We start from the raw sequence: 22,500 nt of genomic DNA, 5'->3' as shown, positions 1-22,500 counted from the left end.
ACGCCTCTAATGGCTCTCTCTCTCTTCCTTGTAACATTTAGCGTGTCTCCTCAGTGTTTCTCTTTGACCTAATGACCTGTTTCTCTTTGACCTAATGACCTCTCTCACTTCAGTGTTTCTCTTTGACCTAATGACCTCTCTCACTTCAGTGTTTCTCTTTGACCTAATGACCTCTCTCTCTTCAGTGTTTCTCTTTGACCTAATGACCTCTCTCTTCAGTCGGCCTCCAGGCGGACAGCAGCCACAGCTCAGTGCCCTCCCTGAGCGGGGGCTCCCCTCTGGGGGGCCGCTCCCCTCTGGGGGGCTGCTCCCTGGACCCCGCCTCCACCTCCAAACAGCAGCCGGAGGAACGGAAGGCGCTGTACGCGGCCTCCGGAGCGGAGGCTGACCTGTGCTCCCTGGGAGGAGCCAACTCCACCAAGAGCTCCACGAGGGCCGTCGGGTACGAAGGATGGAGATCTACACTGCAGTGACACTGCAGGGTCTACTGAAGCAGTGACCAGGGTCTACTGAAGCAGTGACACTGCAGGGTCTACTGAAGCAGTGACCAGGGTCTACTGAAGCAGTGACACTGCAGGGTCTACTGAAGCAGTGACCAGGGTCTACTGAAGCAGTGACCAGGGTCTACTGAAGCAGTGACACTGCAGGGTCTACTGAAGCAGTGACCAGGGTCTACTGAAGCAGTGACACTGCAGGGTCTACTGAAGCAGTGACCAGGGTCTACTGAAACAGGGACCAGGGTCTACTGAAGCAGTGACCAGGGTCTACTGAAGCAGTGACACTGCAGGGTCTACTGAAGCAGTGACACTGCAGGGTCTACTGAAGCAGTGACGCTGCAGGGTCTACTGAAGCAGTGACGCTGCAGGGTCTACTGAAGCAGTGACACTGCAGGGTCTACTGAAGCAGTGACCAGGGTCTATTGAAGCAGTGACACTGCAGGGTCTAATGAAGCAGTGACCAGGGTCTACTGAAGCAGTGACACTGCAGGGTCTACTGAAGCAGTGACCAGGGTCTACTGAAGCAGTGACACTGCAGGGTCTACTGAAGCAGTGACACTGCAGGGTCTAATGAAGCAGTGACCAGGGTCTACTGAAGCAGTGACACTGCAGGGTCTACTGAAGCAGTGACACTGCCAGGGTCTACACTGGGACTGTGAGTGGCAGACCACCAGAAAAGAAGGTCTTGAAGTGGAGTCCTGACCACACATTCCCAGCGCCCCTCCCAATGCGTTGGGTCTTACCGGGTACGTCCGGTAGTTTACATCACGGTCACCACCAGAAGGCCGCTGAACCGTTCTCCTGGCCCAGTGTAGGGAACATTCAACTTCAAGGACATGGTCAACAACGTGTCATCCATGGGTCTGAGTCATCCACTGCCATTCGTTCCTTTTGTTTATCAGATTTTATCAGTTTCCAGAGTGTGTAGCAATCTTTATGTAGTGACACAGAACAGAACTGAGGGGCTAAAGAAACCGGGACACACCGTCTTGTTGATCGTAAATCGGGAACTTGACATGACGAATAAATGACAGCATCAATTTTGGTGAATTAAACTTGACACATTCCAACCTATTAATCCAATGTTGCATTTACTTATTTATAAGATCTCATCACCTTTGTGCCCCCGTTGGTTGTTGAAAGGGAAATGGAACATTTACTGGGGGATATGTCTTCTTCCCGACCTCACAGAGCCAGTGTCTGCATTCACTCCGTTTGAGGCTCTCTGGGGGCTCACACCGGCCAACACACTGGATGTAGAATCAGGCCACCCCTCCCTGCATAAAGCAGAAGGGTGGTGTACTGGGACAGGGCTTTGGTTGTGGAGCAGACTTTACTCTGCAGAAGGGTGGTGTACTGGGACAGGGCTTTGGCTGTGGAGCAGACTTTACTCTGGCATGCCCAGCAGGAGGCTGCATTTCTTTCAACATTTGCCTGCCACTCATCAAGGTTTGATTAAGGCTCAGATTGTAAAGCAGCCAACGATAAAAGGAAACCAAATACTTGTGGGATGAAAGTTCCATAAGGAGTATGGTAATAAAAAGGCTGGTTATTTAACTGGTTGTTTGTCTCCCTCTGGACCCCAGGCCCAGCCTGCTGGAGGGCAGTGAGTCTGAAGGGAGCGCCCACCAGGCCCTGCTCGGCCTCCTGGACGGAAACTCTTCACACCAGCATGAAGGTGAGCTCCTCACCCCCCTGCTGTCAGCATGGCCCTCCATGAGGAACCCACTGCCTCTTAAGGCAGCTGGTCATAAACACTCATTTGACAGGCAAAGGTACAGCGCTAAGACAGGGATTTGTTTATTTGAACAATGGCCCTCTCAACGTCAATACTCAAGAAAACAGACTAATGTGGGTGAACATTGAGTCTACTACAATAAGCCCTTGGCTCTTTATTAGGCATATTGAAGGTGTTGTGATTTAACAGTTATAAAGAGGGAGAGCAGAAGAGGGCAACATTTCTCAAATCTAGAACCCGGATAAAACATTTGCTGAAGAGAGTGTGTGTGTGTGTGTGTGTGTGTGTGTGTGTGTGTGTGTGTGTGTGTGTGTGTGTGTGTGTGTGTGTGTGTGTGTGTGTGTGTGTGTGTGTGTGTGTGTGTGTGTGTGTGTGTGTGTGTTGGAGGTAGAATTGTCTTTCCAGAGGTAAACCATGTGACCTGATGTTGTTGTCCATGTAAACACCCAGGGTTCAGGCAGCTTTAGGATTCTGCACATAAGGCAACTGTTGCATGTGTCTCACACAGATACTTGTGAGATACTTGCTTAGGTCTGGACCAGACCACATCCTGGGGCAGACCTGTGGAATATGGCCTGCCTCCATAGGGTCTGGACCAGACCACATCCTGGGGCAGACCTGGGGCCTCATTTATAAAACTCTGCGTAAAACCCTCCCTTAAAAACATTCTGTACGTCTCAACCTCAGAATCTGAGTATGAACAAAAATATTCCAATCTTTAAAACCGTGCGGCGCACACCTGTTCGCACTCTTCTCGTTGTAAATACCAACCTGCGTTGAAGTTTGTGATCGTGCACGACCCAAGATGGCCCCGTAACAGTCCTTAAAAGGTCAATGCTAATTAATTAAAAACTTGTGCAGGATTGTTTATTGACCTTTCAAAGGCTTTTGATACAGTGGATCACAGCATTTTGTTAAAGCGTCAGGGTAAAATTGGGGTGTCCACAAATGCTATTGGTTGGTTCAAGAACTATCTTAGATAGTAGTAGAGTACAAGTAGATTTCAACGTGTTACATGTGATGGTATTACATCAGGAAAGGCTGAAAGTAAAATTGGAGTTCCACCAGGCTCCATTCTAGGGCCACTGTTGTTCACTGTGACAGCATGGAAAGACGGCTGACAGGAGGAAATAGACCCAGGCCGCAATGGGTTAGCAGCTCATTGTGGCAGTAGCCCAGGCTTTATTAAGCTATGGGTTACACCCTACCAAGCTACTAAACTACATAATGGAAAAATACCCCTAGAGTCAGCGAGAGCAGGGGCGGAAGATGACTCACCTGTGATGGACACGGTTACTGACCCTGGAACGAATTCGACTATGAGTAAGGAAAGCATGTCGGTGGAAGCCACTAGTTCAAACTTAACTGAGAAGAAGCTGCAGGTGTGTGTGTGTGGCTGGCAGAAGGTTACTACTCTGAAGGGGCTGAGAATCCATCAAGGGAAAATTAAGTGCTTGGTAGAGGGAACACAGGGAACCCGCATTGATAGCAACTTGCAAGTGGAGTCAGTCGGTTGAAGTCAGTCGGTTGAAGTCCAGCAACAGGAAGTAACCCACAGTTCGCAGGACATCAGCACCCCTGATGTGGAGGTAGATTCAAGCACTGAGGCAGAAAAATACCCTACCGATTGTATAAGAGCACACCAGATGTTTTAAGATTCTTATGGAAACTAATGAAAATAGTTTGGAAAAAGCAGAGTATTCCCAAGGTATGGCGTAGGGCTGGGGGAATATTTATTCCCAAAGAGAGGGACTCAGTGGAGATTAATCAGTTTAGACCAATTAGTCTACTGAATGTTGAAGGGAAGGTCTTCTTCAGTGTTGTTGTGGCACGGAGATTGACAAGTTATCTTGAATAGACTAATTGATACCACGGTGCAAAATTCCTGGAATCCCTGGTTTCTCCGGATGCTTAGAGCATACCAGTATGATTTGGCACCAAATACAGTTAGAGAAGCGCGAGAGGAGAGACCTGCATGTTGTATTCTTGGATCTGGCTAATGCTTTCGGGTCAGTACCACATAGTCTGTTATGGGAGGCCTTTGATTACTTCAGAATCCCAGGTAGCATTAAAAGCCTAGTTAACTAGTTCTGCAGTGTGTTTCGTCAGTGAAATGGTCTTGAGGGGCGCGTTTCCAAAGTTAACACCATTAGCCAACGTTCTCAAAGTTAACATTTCATTGAAGTCAAAATGTATTCAGTTGAATCAAGCATGTGTAGAAATGGCCAACATGGCAGCTACCAAGCTGTCTGACATTAACCTCAAACCAACCCGCCAACACATTGAGGGGCTACAAAAGAATAGATCCCTGATGGCGCGTTGGTCAACGCACTGTGGGACCAATGAGGAGACAGCCAACTCACAGGGCGTCTGTATAAAACAGGACTATCACAGGGCCACTAATGGGATCTTTAGTAGCAGTCATCCTGTCAGCACTAGGCTTCATTCAGTGTCACAAGGATCCAACAGGTGGATCCCTAACCCAGCGCCATAACCAGGATGATGTCATCACATTAACCTGGTTACTCTGCCTAACCAGGTTTGGCTGAACCCCGGCATAGTTCATGTGGTGGATCCTGATGAATGTGGTGGATCCTGATGAATGTGGTGGATCCTGGTGACTGTGGTGGATCCTGGTGACTGTGGTGGATCCTGGTGACTGTGGTGGATCCTGATGAATGTGGTGGATCCTGGTGAATGTGGTGGATCCTGGTGACTGTGGTGGATCCTGGTGACTGTGGTGGATCCTGGTGACTGTGGTGGATCCTGGTGACTGTGGTGGATCCTGATTGTCTCCTCAGGACACAAGCAGGCTCTGCACCTGCTGCCGGGGATGAGCAGCGACAGTGAGATAGACACCGAGGACGAGGACGCTAACCTCTCCTACCACATCCAGGCTCTGCCTTTTGCAGGTGATCTCTCACACACACACACACACACACACACACACACGCACACTTAAAGGAGTGACAAGATGATCCTGCTGTCTGTCTTCCTCTATATTGATGTGACATTCCTCGAATATAACGCTTAAAAATGATAAGACTGACGGCGTGGGAGACCTCCTTCTTGTGGACTTTCATGAGATCAGAAAATATGGAACATAAGCAGTAAAATAAAGAACAGAACTCAGTGGTTAGTGTCATGGATAGTCATTAAACAGAGATAGTGTTGGACTGTAACCCAGGTGTGGTTGTCCTCCAGAGGAGCAGCTGCTGCCCGAGGACCTGGGCTTCAGCGCCGGCCCGCCCACAGACCGGTGAGGGGGTCTCCCCGGCCTGGGGCCAGTACCTCGCTCTGATTGGCCGGAGGGCTGCAGAGAGCAGCAGATGGAGGAGTACCCAGTAACCCAGTGAAGTCTCCGGAGAGCCCAGACGTCCACTTTGTACAATCTTCTAGAACAGCTCATCTGGACTGAGTTCTGTACCGTGAGCAGACTCCTGCTCAACCATGTATTTAATGCACTTTGAGTTTTTACACTGTTCATTGTTATAATATGTGCTCCTCCTGTATTTCTACCCTCAAGCTCATGGGAATGAAAATGAAATCAAAGCTTGACACCACATCAATATTCCCACTATAGCCCTTTGTTAGACCAACCTTTACCCCAGGCTGCCTGCTTCACAGACCTAACGCCTGAGCTTTGGACCAGCAGAAACAAACGAGGCAATGTTCTAAATATGTGGAACTAATGGGGTCTAAATGTTCCTCATCAGCAGCTCCTAGTGGCTGGTTCCAGGCTGGTTCCAGGCTGGTTCTGTTCTTCACACCTTGTGAGCGTTAAACACTCTTTAGTTTTATTAAGTTGTTCCGTGCGTCTCAGCAGCAGATGTGTGGGAGAGGTTTCCATCGCTGCCATTAACCGTTTTATTTCAGTTTCCTTGTTGGCTTGTTTTTCTTTCATCAGTCCTCTCACTCCCCATAACGGTGTCAATAGCACCGTTCTGTTGTCTCTATGATGTGTCCTGTAGTGTAAGGGTTACTGGGTCGGAGAGGTACACAGGGGACATGGAGGTGGATAGGATGTCGGCAGCGCATGCATCTTGCATGCGTAAATATTCACTGGTTTACATTTTAAATATCTATAACGCTGTGATAATTACACAAGGGTGTGTGTGTGTGTGTGTGTGTGTGTGTGTGTGTGTGTGTGTGTGTGTGTGAGTGACCTAATTTCCTTTAGGGAATCTTCTGAGGAAAGTAGGAAACAGGATGGCTTGCGTGTTAGAAATGGGGGCGGGGTTGATGCTGTGGGTCTGTATGACTTTATCATTCCTCACTCTAAAGAACAATCTCTCTTGCTAACTCAATTCAGTCTTGTAAATGACACAAAGACACACTTCTGTGTTATGATGTGTGTGTACTATTTCTGTGCTCTATCACAAGTTGTTCCTTCTAATGCACATTATTGTTTTGTTTCTTTTTGTGTGTGGTGTCAGACAGGTAGAATAAAATATTGAATTAGATTTTTTTTTGGAGGCTCTGTGTTTCATGCCTATATTCTTTGTGACCTCGAGCAGGGACTGCTTAGTGAGTAACTGACCCTATTCTGTGGCACCGACAGCTCACTTGTGTATAGTGTGTGTATACAGCAACATAATCCTGATTAGTAGCTCTCATATTATGCAGAAGGATTTCTTTCACACTGTCATTCAGATTGTTGATAAACCAAATCCATTTCATCACTGTGCAATGTTCTCAATCAAAATAAAACTTTGATTTAACTAAGTGCCAAATTAGTGCTATGTAGTTTAGTATCATGCTTACTAAACTACTAAAACTTAGGCAAGGGCAATTTTAGTTCTAGTGTCAAGACCGAACACGCATTAAGAAATTGGTTGCCTTTATTTATAGGGTCAATATTTTATGAACGTGCATCGTTAGTCATCTAACTTACATTTTATCATCCCTTTTCTAATGTCACTCAGTTCTGACATCCAAATTCTAAATCAACTTGCGGTTTATCAAATGATTTCTTGGAATAAGCCTGCTCCCAAAATTATTTTTTTCTTTTAAATCGTTTAGAATTTTTTTCGCAATTGTGCTATTTGGTTGTGGCTTAGCATTGTTGTGTACAATTGTGTAGTGAAACGTTAACATGTTTGCCATCTTGTTCACCAAAGGACACTACCCTGATAGTCATCCGGAGTTTCTATTTAATTGAGCTTCCTTCTTTTTAAAGCATGCAGGGCCGCATTAGGGCCAGGGGCTGAACCAGCAGAAGAGACGAGGACAATAGCAGCTTCTAGTGGGGGTGTGTTGATGCCAGGACTAGACAGGTGGAGGCTGCTGCTGCTCAGAGCAGAGTCCTGTCCTCCCTGCCCACTTGAGGGCTTAGTGAAGGGTATTCACCGGAGGGAAGGACACAGATGGGTCTTCTACTAACACATAACACACAAGAGGTTTGCCAGAGTTGTAAAAGCCACTCATTTTTTGTATGCATGTTATTTTAGTGGTTGCATATTTTTTAAAATATTGTATTTACTTTAATCCCTAACCCTTTAATTAAAATCTACAAGAAACAGAAAGCATCACTCATTCAAACAATGGTTTACTCTTTCCTACTTATTTATATTTTCTTATTTTAACTACTAGTGCTAGGTTAGTCTGCATTAAGGTTGTACTAATCTCTAAAACAACTTGGTTGATGGTATACTGCATGTGAGATGGAACAAGGTTCCTCTTGGGTGACATCCATCGGCTGTGGAGAAAAGAGGCATTAGCCGAAAGAGTTGCGCTAATACTTTATGTACATGATAAGTCACCATTTAAAGATACACATGTATACTACATGACCATACAATGACTATTCACTTACTAAAAGTTTATATTGGTACCTTTTTTTTGTTTTGTTTACTTAGCTCACATTTTAGAGGAAGAGCCAATCATGGGTTTGTCTTCAGAGTATGACTGTGTGTGTGTGTGTGACTATGTGTGTCTCTTCAGAGTATGACTGTGTGTGTGTGTGTGTGTGTGTGTGTGTGTGTCTCTTCAGAGTATGACTGTGTGTGTGACTGTGTGTGTGTCTTCAGAGTATGACTGTGTGTGTGTGTGTGCGTGTGTGTGTGAGAGAAGTCTACTAATGGTTTTGTGGCCTTGCCCAGACCGTCTCAACACCTTTAAGGGCGTGTGCCTGCATAGATTTAAAGTGAACCCCGTCTCAGTAGAGGACCTGAGGTTGTTTGCTTTTAAATATATGCAGAGTTATTGACAAGCGAGCTGTTGGTCACCCTCCCTCCAACCTGCAGAAACACGTCTAACCAGGGGTGTGAGCAAAGACCAGGGCCCACCGTGAAGCCATGGATTATTATTAATGATTATAATTATCACACTGACCGCTTCTGGGTTGGAGCTGAGAGAGAGAGAGAGAGAGAGAGAGAGAGAGAGAGAGAGAGAGAGAGAGAGAGAGAGAGAGAGAGAGAGAGAGAGAGAGAGAGAGAGAGAGAGAGAGAGAGAGAGAGAGAGAGAGAGAGAGAGAGAGAGAGAGAGAGAGAGAGAGAGAGAGAGAGAGAGAGAGAGAGAGAGAGAGAGAAGTGAAGACAAACCCTGAGAGGAGCCTTTTCCACACAAAGTTTCCAAAAGATTCATTATTGCTTACAGAAGAAAAAAGAAAAAAAAAACAAGATATTAGTTTGTGTACAGACACACAGTGCAGAGTCACAAAGGCCCTGGATGTGAATCAGCAGGAGTGTTGATCGTCATAAGAGGGGACGGAGGCCGTTTGTTTGGCTCTTGAAGAGTGACGCTAAACCTCAAGGACACCATCTCTGGTGGAACAAACATTATGAGAGTTGCCAGAAACAGCAAATAACCAGTTTCCCCATGAAAGGTGCCGTCCCTACAGTTGGTCTCGGGGTTTGGTTCCAGTGTTGGCTGCTCGTTGGGAGGTGGTGACTTCAATGGGTTTTGTGGACGACTTTCTATATTTGTATTATTATTGCTTACACACAGTGACAGTTTGGCCCTGGAGCTCCACAGTGTATGTACACAATATACATCCAGTACGTTTCAACGTTAATCCCTTCTGTCGGGAAGGGTGCGTTTGTTTAGTGATTCTGTGAGCACCGAACCCCCCCCCCCCCCCCCCCCACGTCCCTCTGTGGTACGAGTGTCTGCCACAACACGGCCACTCAGGAGGAACGTACACAAGTGATTAGAGTAGAACTAATTATAAGAACACCACAGAGAACAGAACAGGAACAACACTGTACACAATTCAGTCTGAACCTGTCGTCTGTTCTTAAACTGCACACACACACAAGGGTCCAGAGGACCGTGGACTCACTGCCCTGGAGTTGGTTGGAGGCTGTGGACCTGTTCATACTAACGGTCGGTGATCCATTTGTCTAATCATTGACTTAAGTGTAAACTTAAGGGTAAACTCGTGGAGGTTTTTATTTTTTAAATCTTTAACTTGCCATGGATTGAGTTCCATTGAGTTTTCGTCTTAGACCAAATGTCTGTTAACAATTCAAGTCAATTCATATTCAAGAAAGCCCTATCCAAATGATGTGTGATTTAGGAGATTAATTAATATACCCTAATAATCAGTGTGAGGGGGGGGCTGATCAACCCTGAGAGATACCTGAGCTCTCAGAAAGATGTTTGAGGGCTCACATTCTAGCAAATATTTAATTCTCAACACTTCATTTCCATTCATTCAAACGCTAACCGCTATTGTCTACTCCCTAACAATGATATGCGTTAAAATGTAAAATAAATATACAATAAATATATAATTAGAGTTTGAAAGGGAATAACCCCCATCTAAGATTCATTAAACCCCAAACGTGTGAATTGTTCAATGATTTCAATCCCTGGACGAGGATGTGCCGACGCGTCCATCCTGAACACGTCTCAGCCCCACGACGGAGAGAAGAATCACTATCGGTTATCTTTGCACACTGCTAATAAACTATTGCAGCTGAAGGAAGCCTGCTGTCTATTTGGCCATTTAGATGAATGCGGACATGACTGTATTTTTGGCAATTAGTCAATATACAATAATTCTGTAAATCTGATAATTATAGCTGTGACAAATCTAAAGATGGATCCAGCTGTTTGAGGATGCGGCGATGTCATTAAGAATGGCAGACTGACCTTTCAAAAGAGAACAGCCTTAACACCGCGCGGCGCCTCGGCTCTCATGAAGACCTCTGTTTCTGCGTCTGTAACCGGACGACATTCTCTTGACTCTGAAGCTGATGTTTGACTCTGTGCTGATTTTCTGAATACAGACTGAGGTCCAGTGTGTGAGGGCTCGGGCTGATAGGGGCCGGACTCATTTGGACCTCCCACTGTTAGAGCCACACACATCCCACAGAGGAACAACTTTGAATTCTAAACATGTTTGATAAAATGCCGATAGCGTACAAAAGGAGGTGATGGCACAGTGCGGTAGTTTGTCAGGGATGGCACAAGAACCCCTGTGGTCACATGGAGTCGTCTGTTCCCCGTACTGACGTCCTGCTGGGGGCGGACCTTCGCCTGGGCCAAGAGAGTGGAGGCACTGTTGACTGAGCCTGCTGTCGCTAACGTGCTAACGTGCTAGTGGGCCAACGTGCTAGCGGGCTAACGTGCTAGCGTCAATACTTCCCTGTGTAAATCCTTGAGTATAGTGTCTTGGTGGACATTTTTTGGATTAAAATCAGTGCTATGAGCTGCTGTTGAGGAGATTATGGCTTTTATCTAACATTTCACACTATAGGAATTGTCTTGACCCCAGTGACTCAGAGCAGGAGCTCTGAACAGTAAAACACATCCTGGTTGTTGTGCACTCGGTCGCGTTGGAACCTCCACTTTATTCCCATAAAGAGACGCAGCGTTGTGTTTCAGTCTGAAGGCACAGCTGCCCAGCGTGGCTGAACTCTCGTGGCCCAGTGAATAAACGCTAACACAACGTTTACACTTTGACATCAAGACAATTGAAAAGTACTCTTGCCTGATAGGCTGTCTCTAAACAAAAAGCTTAACACAGTAGGCGTGATTGATCAACTAGTCTACTCATGAGTCACTATGCGGTCTAACAAACACTATAAATAGATAATTTCTTTAAATTATATTCCTCTGCTCTAACTCTGCTATCATGCTATTGTACAGCCCTACCCCATCTGGACTACATCTCACTACATGTAGCCTTTATTTAAGTGACAGCTAATCTTATAATCCTGTGTTAAGCGCTTTTATCGATGGACATGGAGTGTGGCAGCGTTCCTCTTCTGTGTGAAGCCTTCAGCCGTCTGGCCAGCGGTCAGCGCTGTCCATCAACAGTGAAGCTTTTCTTATGCAGTCAATAACAACAATGAGCTCAGCATACTTTTTTTTTTTTGTCATGATAAGAACGCTTACAATTTGGGATTTTTTTTGTATGGTGCGAGAGTCGACTCTGTTCTGACGGGGTCCAGTACTCACAACAACGGCAGCAGGCCTCAGGGCCCCTGACAACAGAGATGTGGAGGACCTTAAAGCAAAGGGGGGGGGGCGTGGTGGGGGCGGGGGGCGTAGCGGGGGGGGGGCTCTTCAGACCGGGCCGTCCTGGAGGTGGGGCAGGGCCGCCCCGGGCCGCGGCGCGGGGCGGCGGTCGGGGGAGAGGAGACTACGGCAGGACCGCTGCAGGTCTGACAGCCCCCGCCGGGCCCCGGCCCCGCCCCTCCGGGCGAGCCTCCTGCGGGTCAGCCTCCGGGGCCGGCCCAGGGGCCCCCGGGGGCCCGGCAGCCCCGGGCGGCGGCAGGGCAGCGGGTTCAACGAGGCCAGAGAGAGGAGGTCGTGGCAGGCGGGGCCCCAGGGCCGGGGCCGCGCCCGGGGGCCCGGGGGGCCCTCCTCTCGGCCGTGAGAGAAGCAGGCCTCCCCTCCGGGGGTGGGGTCGCGGCCGGCCGGGGGCCGTCCGTCAGAGGCGGGCGGTAGGGCGGTCCAGCCGGCCCCGGGGGCCCCCGGGGGCCCCAGCAGGCCCAGGCTGGTTCTGTCCGTGAAGGAGTCCATGCGGTCCTCGTAGCCCAGGTCGGCGGGCGCCGAGCACTGCTGCAGGGGCCAGCCGCCGCGGCCCTTCCCCCCCACGTCCGCGCTGCTCCCGCCCTGCCCGCCCCCCCCGCTCGCCCCTAGCCGGGTCGCCCTCCTCCTGCTCCTCCTCCTCCTCCTCCTCCTCCACCTCCGCCGCCGCCTCCTCCTCCTCCACCCCCTCCTCGGCCGCCTCCTCCTCCTCGTCGTCGTCGCCGGGCGGCGGGCGGCGGGGGTCCCTGAGGAACACCACGATCACCGTGATGTTGTCGCTGGAGCCGGCGTCGCGGGCCGAGGCCACCAGCTTGTGGGCCACCATGCTGCTGTCGCCCGTGTTCTCCTGGAGGTGGTCGCTCACCAGCCGCACCGCCTCGTCGGGGCTCACCGTGTCCCAGAAGCCGTCGCAGGCCAGGATGAGGTAGTCCTCGGAGCCGTCCAGGGGCAGCACGCTGTGGTCTGGGTCCCCGCAGATGTAGGGCTTGTGCTCCGCGTCGCCTGCGGGGGACAGACTGTGAGGCGGCCGTAGCTCTGGTGATGGAGGCTCAGTGACACGGCGCACTGAGAGCAGAACACACAGCAGAACCCTGACCCTGACACTAACACTAACACTAACTCTGACCCTAACACTAACCCTAACACTAACACTAACACTAACACTAACTCTGACCCTGACCCTAACCCTAACCCTAACACTAACCCTAACCCTGACCCTGACCCTAACACTAACACTAACACTAACCCTAACCCTAACCCTAACACTAACACTAACCCTAACACTGACCCTGACCCTGACCCTAACACTAACACTAACACTAACACTAACACTAACCCTGACACTAACACTAACCCTAACCCTAACCCTAACCCTAACCCTAACCTACACCACAAAAGGTTTGTGGTGCAGTAATAGAGAGTAGTAGTTTAACTAACAGAGTAGTACTTTAACTTTAACTAATAGAGTAGTACTTTAACTTTAACTAACAGAGTAGTACTTTAACTTTAACTAACAGAGTAGTACTTTAACTTTAACTAACAGAGTAGTACTTTAACTTTAACTAACAGAGTAGTACTTTACCTTTAACTAACAGAGTAGTACTTTAACTTTAACTAACAGAGTAGTACTTTAACTTTAACTAACAGAGTAGTACTTTAACTTTAACTAACAGTAGTACTTTACAGAGTAGTACTTTAACTTTAACTAACAGAGTAGTACTTTACCTTTAACTAACAGTAGTACTTTACCTTGTACTAACAGTAGTACTTTACCTTGTACTAACAGTAGTACTTTACCTTTAACTAACAGTAGTACTTTACAGAGTAGTACTTTACCTTGTACTAACAGTAGTACTAACAGTAGTACTTTACCTTGTACTAACAGTAGTACTAACAGTAGTACTTTACCTATGGCTCTGGACACTGACAGGCTGCCGTTGACCCTCCATGTTCCAAACCAGATGACACAGCCGCCCAGAGCTTCTATCCTCAGCTTCTCATCCTGCAGACCAGCAGACGGCCGTCGTGAGACAGAGAGGTCATCGCAGGGGACGTACAACATATTCATTGATTATTGTAATAATCATTGTTACTGTGAGCCCTCCGGCACGGAAACAATCACTGCGGTCAAGCTGCTGACACTTGGAGAACGACCAGCCAGCCGACCCAGTTTCTTGCTGTGCGTATATATTAGCCATTACGGTCATAGCGTCTCAGAACTGGTTAAAAAAAAAGCATTTGTCAGGTACACACCAAAAGACAATAGAAGCTGATATAAATTTAAAGGAAATGCCCTGTTATAATGGACTAAATTCACTTCAGGGTTATGGTACACGACCCCATAGTGGGACCCAGTACGCGTCAAGACATTCTGATGTGTAGTTTCAAATTAAAAGCCCACCAAAGATTCAATAATGAGACATATTACATGATTTGGGATTACATTTAAAAGTGAACGCCCTGTTATCACAGACTAATTCCACATCAGAGTACACGACCACGACAGAGTATTTTCAAATTAAAGGCCCTCTCAATGTAAAGATTTCTGATGTACAACATTTCTATGTATTATTAAAAATTCTAGTTGTGACATCAAATGATAACTACTTCTGTTATGCACAACTTTAAAAGCAATTCTATCACTGGGTTACGATCATTATAATTAGTTATTCCAGTTTGATTTCCTTGTGGTCCTATTCCTCCAGTAAGTGGGCTTCATTGCTGCTCACATGTTTCTCCTGGTTTAAATATTTTAACCATCAATACTTTGCTTTAAATTGAAAGTTATTCTTTTCTCTTTGTAGGATCACAGTGGATCAGGTATCTGAATTCTAATTTTGTTGCGTAAGACAAAGTTTGGGTCGTCTGAGCTCCATTCCTCTACAGGCCCCATCTCTGCAGAAACCGGTTCACCAGGGCAGCGCTATAGGGTATAAACAACGGTAAACGCTTAAGAAAAATCACAGTTTTTCTTAAGCTATTATTAGCTACTGCAAATACAGACTTTAAAGATAGAAAGTAAGATATTTTCTTGACTACATACTACTATGAAGTACTTTTACAGTATTTTTTATAAATCTATGTCACAGTCCCTTACAATGAACAATATTGCGACATTTTCTCCTGACTTTCGGGATTTAAAAATGGTTTCTTAAACAAGTAGTTCAGGATACATTTACTGTGCTGGACTAAGTTCTTCCTCGATTAGATGCACAAGTACTATGTAGTACTTTTACTGTTTATTATTAGGGGTGTAACGATCCATCGATTGATTGGCAAACGATCCAACTGCATCGACGCAACGCCCAAACATCGATGCATATCGCTTTATTACATGCTTTTATTTTGACAATCTCCTTGCGTGGGTGTTTGCGAAACTATTTCTGCGCAAGTGCACCAAGCGGCTCACGTGTTCCCCAGTGTAACGAGCGAGCGCGTGTGTGAGGACGTCTAGTTTCAGTGTAACGAGGCAGCGAGCGTGTGTGTGAGGACGTCTAGTTTCAGTGTAATGAGGCAGCGAGCGTGTGTGTGAGGACGTCTAGTTTCAGTGTAACGAGGCAGCGCCAGCGCGTGTGTGAGGACGTCTAGTTTCAGTGTAACGAGGCAGCGAGCGCGTGTGTGAGGACGTCTAGTTTCAGTGTAACGAGGCAGCGACAGCGCGTGTGTGAGGACGTCTAGTTTCAGTGTAACGAGGCAGCGGGCGCGTGTGTGAGGACGTCTAGTTTCAGTGTAACGAGGCAGCGGACGCGTGTGTGAGGACGTCTAGTTTCAGTGTAACGAGGCAGCGACAGTGCGTGTGTGAGGACGTCTAGTTTCAGTGTAACGAGGCAGCGACAGTGCGTGTGTGAGGACGTCTAGTTTCAGTGTAACGAGGCAGCGGGCGCGTGTGTGAGGACGTCTAGTTTCAGTGTAACGAGGCAGCGACAGCGCGTGTGTGAGGACGTCTAGTTTCAGTGTAACGAGGCAGCGACAGCGCGTGTGTGAGGACGTCTAGTTTCAGTGTAACGAGGCAGCGACAGCGCGTGTGTGAGGACGTCTAGTTTCAGTGTAACGAGGCAGCGACAGCGTGTGTGTGAGGACGTCTAGTTTCAGTGTAACGAGGCAGCGGGCGCGTGTGTGAGGACGTCTAGTTTCAGTGTAACGAGGCAGCGACAGCGCGTGTGTGAGGACGTCTAGTTTCAGTGTAACGAGGCAGCGGGCGCGTGTGTGAGGACGTCTAGTTTCAGTGTAACGAGGCAGCGACAGCGCGTGTGTGAGGACGTCTAGTTTCAGTGTAGCGAGGCAGCGACAGCGCGTGTGTGAGGACGTCTAGTTTCAGTTTGGCTACGAGCAGCAGCACAGCTAACAGTGTTGCCAGATTGGGAAGATTTCCCATTTTTCCAGCCTAACATGATTAAAAGTAGCCCAATTGGGCGGGAAAATCGGGAAAACCGATGTTTTTAGAAGAACACTATCCACACAGGTTGGGAATGGCCCATGTTCCAATGCAATGTTAATAAAGTCCTATCGTATTACAGGCTCTTTAAGTTAAGCCATATAAAAACTTTTGCACTTAAATGCAATGTGGCACTTTATTCTTTGTATTAAAAATGGATTGTTTTTGTTTTAAATATCCGGAAGAGCAAAGAAATAAAATTATGAAATTATAATTAATAGAATTAATTACAATTATAATTATAATTGTTTTTGGTGATTTGATGTGAATGTAAGAGGTTGTGTTAAATGGGCATATCTAATCATATATCACGTCTAATATCGATCACAGGCCCCTGAATCGAATCGAATCAAAACCGTATGGCGTCACTGTTGATATCGGCAAATATCGTATCATTGTCCAAGTTTATGATAAAGAAATGGAATAAAACCTATAATGTCAGAAAATGCTGAGCCCATAACTTTTTGTCCATAATGGAAAAATGTACATTTTGGTTAACTTAACATTATAGTGTAATGTAATAAGTGAACCCAAGTAATAAGGCGTTACATTATGGGCTCTTACAGTCTGACAGCAACATATAACCAGATTAGAGTTCGAAACTTTGTGTGTGACAGCTGATCTGATAGATAAATATAGAATCATATATTTTACTTTCTATCTTTAAAGTCTGTATTTGCACTTTAAAAATAGTTAAAAAGTGTACCCTTGTTTGAGTCACTAATAACATTTTTAGAAAAAATTAAAAAAGTTGAATGATTAAAAAAGTATTACAGTATCCATCGAAGTAGAACAATGAAGTGGTGACCCAAAGTTGGTGGACGAAGGAGCCTGCCTAGAGGGTCACTGGGGGAATGGTTTCAGGTGGGGCTGTAGAGGAATGGAGCTCCACGAGCCTGCGAACGTAAAACTGTTGAGAAATCATCACACTCTTTAACTTTGTCTTACTTATCAAAATTAGGATTCAGATACCTGCAAGACTGAATTATTCTCATCCACTGTGATCCTACAAAGAGAAAAGAATAACTTTCAATTTAAAGCAAAGTATTGATGGTTAAAATATTTAAACCAGGAGAAACATGTGAGCAGCAATGAAGCCCACTTACTGGAGGAATAGGACCACAAGGAAATCAAACTGGAATAACTAATTGTAATGATTGTAACCCAGTGATAGAATTGTTAAATTGCTTTTAAAGTCATGCATAACAGAAGTAGTTATCATTTGATGTCACAACTAGAATTTTTAATAATATATAGAAATGTTGTACATCAGAAATATTTTAATTGAGAGGGCTTTTAATTTGAAAATATACATCAGAAAGTTTTGAAGCTTACTGGGTTGTGTACTCTGATGTGGAATTAGTCTGTGATAACAGGGCGTTCACTTTTAATATTAATCCAAAATCATATGTAATACGTCTCATTTGTTAATTGTTGGTGGACTTTTAATTTGAAACTACACATCAGAATGTCTTGAAGCGTACTGGGTCCCACTATGGGGTCGTGTACCATAACCCTGAAGTGAATTTAGTCCATGATAACAGGGCGTTTCCTTTAAATTGATATCAGCGTCAGTCTTTTGGTGTGTACCTGACGAATTCTTTTTTTTTTAACCAGTTCTGAGACGCTATGACCGTAATGGCTAGTATATACGCACAGCAAGAAACTGGGTCGGCTGGCTGGTCGTTCTCCAAGTGTCAGCAGCGTGACCGCAGTGAAATAATCTGTGCTGCGCTGCGGTGCGTTGCGCTGCGTTGTAATGGTACTGTGGTACTGTGGTTCTGTGGTTCTGTGGTTCTGTGGTTCTGTGGTACTGTGGTTCTGTGGTTCTGTGGTACTGTGGTACTGTGGTTCTGTGGTACTGTGGTTCTGTGGTTCTGTGGTATTGTGATATTGTGGTACTGTGGTACTGTGGTTCTGTGGTTCTGTGGTATTATGGTACTGTGGTTCTGTGGTTCTGTGGTACTGTGGTACTGTGGTACTGTGGTTCTGTGGTTCTGTGGTACTGTGGTTCTGTGGTACTGTGGTTCTGCAGCCTCCTGCCTCCTCCAGAGCCACCAGCCTCTGAGGACTTATTGAGATTAACTTATTGAGGGCTGGAGCGACACTCTGCACCGCTGGAGGCTCGGCGGTAATGACTTTGAGATAGATACTGACCGGGACCAAGAACCAACAACCTGTCTGATGCCCCCCTGAGGACCAGGGGCTCAGCGCTAGGGGGTCACACCATGGTCTCTCTTCAGAGGCTCAGGGGGTCACACCGTGGTCTCTCTTCAGAGGCTCAGCGTCAGGGGGTCACACCGTGGTCTCTCTTCAGAGGCTCAGGGGGTCACACCGTGGTCTCTCTTCAGAGGCTCAGGGGGTCACACCGTGGTCTCTCTTCAGAGGCTCAGGGGGTCACACCGTGGTCTCTCTCCAGAGGCTCAGGGGGTCACACCGTGGTCTCTCTCCAGAGGCTCAGGGGGTCACACCGTGATCTCTCTTCAGAGGGCGTTCACCCAAACACACGACCACCGCCAGACAAAAGGGTTGCCATGGCGATCATAAACATGTGACTCTAAACAAAAGTGGTCCGTCTGGGTTGTTACAAAAATCTTTACTTTTACGTTAATGTTGCTGCGCAGGAAGTTGTGTCCTACTTCTTGCCCCCCCGCCCTGTTGTGTGTGTGTGTGTGTGTGTGTGTGTGTGTGTGTGTGTGTGTGTGTGTGTTCCTACCTCGCGGTCTGGTTTGTGAGGCTTCATCAGCTCCACCGCCTGGCCCTTCTTCACCAGCATGACCTGGGAGTCCCCCAGCCAGGCCACGTACAGGGTCCGCCCCCGCAGGAAGGTCACCACGCCCGTGGTGCCGCAGCGCACCTTCTGTCAACACAACGACGCACAACGTCAACACAACGTCAACACAACGCCAACACAACATCAACACAACGCCACAGCGCACCTTCTGTCAACACAACAACGCACAACGTCAACACAACGCCAACACAACGCCAACACAACGCCACCACACAACATCAACACAACGCCAACACAACGCCACCACACAACGTCAACACAACGTCAACACAACGTCAACACAACGCCACCACACAACGTCAACACAACGTCAACACAACGCCACCACACAACGACAACGCCACCACACAACGTCAACACAACGCCACAGCACACCTTCTGTCAACACAACGCCACCACACAACGCCAACACAACGTCAACACAACGCCACCGCACAACGTCAACACAACACAACGTCAACACAACGCCACCGCACAACGTCAACACAACGTCAACACAACGCCACCGCACAACGTCAACACAACGCCAACACAACGTCAACACAACGCCACCGCACAACGTCAACACAACGTCAACACAACGCCAACACACAACGTCAACACAACGTCAACACAACGCCAACACAACGCCACCACACAACGTCAACACAACGCCGCAGCACACCTTCTGTTAACACAACGCCACCACACAACGCCAACACAACGTCAACACAACACCACCGCACAACGTCAACACAACGCCAACACAACGTCAACACAACGTCAACACAACGCCACCGCACAACGCCAACACAACGCCAACACACAATGTCAACACAACGCCAACACAACGCCAACACAACGTCAACACAACGCCACTGCACAACGTCAACACAACGCCAACACAACGCCACCGCACAACGCCAACACAACGTCAACACAACGTCAACACAACGCCACAGCGCACCTTCTGTCAACACAACGTCAACACAATGACAACGTCAACACAACGCCACCGCACAACGTCAACACAACGCCACTGCGCACCTTCTGTCAACACAACAACGCCACCGCACAACGTCAACACAACGACATCATCAACACAACGCCACCGCACAACGTCAACACAACGTCAACACAACGCCACAGCGCACCTTCTGTCAACACAACGTCAACACAACGCCAACACAATGACAACGTCAACACAACGCCGCAGCGCACCTTCTGTCAACACAACGCCACCGCCACCGCACAACGTCAACACAACACCACAGGGGCTCAATACATGTGATCATTCTTCTAGGGGTCAATACATGTGATCATTCTTCTTCTAGGGGCTCAATACATGTGATCATTCTTCTAGGGGTCAATACATGTGATCATTCTTCTTCTAGGGGCTCAATACATGTGATCATTTTTCTTCTAGGGGTCAATACATGTGATCATTCTTCTAGGGGTCAATACATGTGATCATTCTTCTTCTAGGGGTCAATACATGTGATCATTCTTCTTCTAGGGGTCAATACATGTGATCATTCTTCTTCTAGGGGTCAATACATGTGATCATTCTTCTTCTAGGGGGTCAATACATGTGATCCGAGGGGGAGTAAAGCTTCTATAAGAAGGAGCCTTGGGTCTATAAGAGGTGGCTGGTGGTAGATCCTCTCCTGGCCACTATGACAGAGCAGGATGGCTACTGTCACAAGATGAAAGTTAATTTACTTGGGTTCGTATTACATTATCCGTGATGCCCACGGCCAAGTCCACAGTCCCGTTCACGGACAGAACACTTTATCCCTGCTGCTCCTGCCAGCTCGGGCCAAAACAAGCCCATTCCCTGATGACCTGCTTAGGTAGGCAGTAAACGGGAGGAGTCAGGAGAGAGACCCAATCAGTGGCCGCGTCACCAGCCACACCCCCTGACACCCAGAGGCCTCAGGGGCGAGGGGATGGAACCCAACGCACGGGGTGAGGGCCAATAGGAAACACTCTGGATGTTCTGCCAGATGTAGCAGACTGTTACCACTTCATCAACTTGATAGATTATCCAATCATTTTCCAATGGACAAAAGGTTCCACCGAATTCTCTTGTTTAAACATAATTGAATAATACAATGTTCAAAAGGATAATTACTTTATTAAGAGTAACTGAGCTCAAACAGACCCAGATGCCAATTAGTGTCATCGGTTCAACCAATCAGGTCAGCTGCTGCAATAACCTGTAAAATGGAGATTGTTCCCGCCGGAGGTGGTATTCATAAAGTAGAACCACAACAGAGAACCCTCAAACAGATGAGATACAACACGTGTAGTTCAGAGCCCACCTCGCGTTTGGCCTTCTTGATGAAGCGCTCGTCGGTGGTCCTGAAGGCGCGGAACAGGGCCTCCACGGGGTCCTGCTTGAAGAACTCGTGGCGCACCAGGTTGACGTGCAGGTGGTTGGCGGCGTAGATCGCCGCGTCCAGCCCGCCGTGGCCGTCAAACACCGCGAAGAAGGCCTGGTCCTCCTGGTCCTGGGGGGGGGGGGGGGGGGAGGAGGGGAGGGGGAGGGAGGAGGGGAGGAGGAAGGGGAGGGAGGAGGGGAGGAGGGGAGGGGAGGGGAGGTGAGGGGAGGTGAGGAGGGAGGAGGGAGGAGGGGGGTATGGGAGGAGAGGAGGGGTAAGATCAGTAATGTACAAAAAGAAACTCATTGGAATGACGTGAGCTTACTCCCATTCTGCATCCTCCACATCCCAGATCAGGGGTTCAGCGCTCTAGATCAGGGGTTCAGCGCTCTAGACCAGGGGTTCAGTGCTCTAGATCAGGGGTTCAGCGCTCTAGATCAGGGGTTCAGCGCTCTAGATCAGGGGTTCAGCGCTCTAGATCAGGGGTTCAGCGCTCTAGACCAGGGGTTCAGCGCTCTAGATCAGGGGTTCAGCGCTCTAGATCAGGGCTTCCCAACCTTTTTTGTTCCAAGGACCGATTTGGATCAGTCTGTACTTCAGATTGATGTGGAAGAACCAGAGGCGTCTGAGAACCCGACGCAGTCGTTTGAGAGCCATAATATCATCCGGAGGTGCACACAGCTTTTGGCTGTGATAATATATATATATTATAGATATCTAATAGTGCCGTCAAACTATTAAAATATTTAATGGTGATTAATTGCATTAATGTCATAGTTAACTCGCAATTAATCGCACATTTTTATCTATTGTAAATGTCCCTTGATTTCTTTTTGTCCCGTTATTTTTTCTCATTTTATTGCTCTTATCATCATGGAAAAGTGGATCAGCTTGCTTTGTGCAAATGTTTTTTTTATTGAAAACAACATTGCCATATACTGTAGTGTTTAATTTCACACTAACATTCTCATTTGGAGCAAATAATCTCTATAATAATATATCTTTATAGTCTGTTGGGTGTCTGACCTGAGTCTGTTGGGTGTGTGACCTGAGTCTGTTGGGTGTGTGCTGTGACCTGAGTCTGTTGGGTGAGTGCTGTGACCTGAGTCTGTTGGGTGTGTGACCTGAGTCTGTTGGGTGTGTGCTGTGACCTGAGTCTGTTGGGTGTGTGCTGTAACCTGAGTCTGTTG

General features: G+C 47.4%; 2 protein-coding genes across 4 annotated transcripts in view; one reads left to right on the top strand and one right to left on the bottom strand.

The window, feature by feature from the left end:
- The window catches only part of trim37 (tripartite motif containing 37), a 26,596-nt gene extending 19,552 nt beyond the window's left edge, over nucleotides 1–7,044 (top strand). For 2 of the 3 annotated variants that reach the window (XM_084474697.1, XM_084474696.1), the window contains exons 22-25: nucleotides 220–442; nucleotides 2,084–2,175; nucleotides 5,037–5,147; nucleotides 5,440–7,044. In XM_084474697.1, the coding sequence (XP_084330823.1) occupies nucleotides 220–442; nucleotides 2,084–2,175; nucleotides 5,037–5,147; nucleotides 5,440–5,498 (485 nt within the window). In that variant the 3' untranslated portion in view covers nucleotides 5,499–7,044. Of the gene's footprint in view, nucleotides 1–219; nucleotides 443–2,083; nucleotides 2,176–2,626; nucleotides 2,663–5,036; nucleotides 5,148–5,439 lie in introns of those variants that run through there. The other variant, XM_084474698.1, reaches the window with a different exon arrangement.
- Nucleotides 7,045–11,751: 4,707 nt separating this feature from the next.
- Nucleotides 11,752–22,500, bottom strand: part of ppm1e (protein phosphatase, Mg2+/Mn2+ dependent, 1E) — a gene marked incomplete at its 3' end in the record, with an annotated part of 41,216 nt that continues 30,467 nt past the window's right edge. Inside the window, 5 exon segments of the mRNA XM_084474221.1 lie at nucleotides 11,752–12,340; nucleotides 12,342–12,720; nucleotides 13,627–13,720; nucleotides 18,870–19,013; nucleotides 21,251–21,439. Coding sequence (XP_084330347.1) covers nucleotides 11,752–12,340; nucleotides 12,342–12,720; nucleotides 13,627–13,720; nucleotides 18,870–19,013; nucleotides 21,251–21,439 — 1,395 coding nt within the window.

Source organism: Micromesistius poutassou (assembly GCF_964030765.1).
Source record: "Micromesistius poutassou genome assembly, chromosome: 10".
Taxonomy (NCBI): domain Eukaryota; kingdom Metazoa; phylum Chordata; class Actinopteri; order Gadiformes; family Gadidae; genus Micromesistius; species Micromesistius poutassou.
The sequence above is the reverse complement of the archived record's forward strand: the minus strand, read 5'-3'. Positions and strand labels throughout refer to the sequence as shown.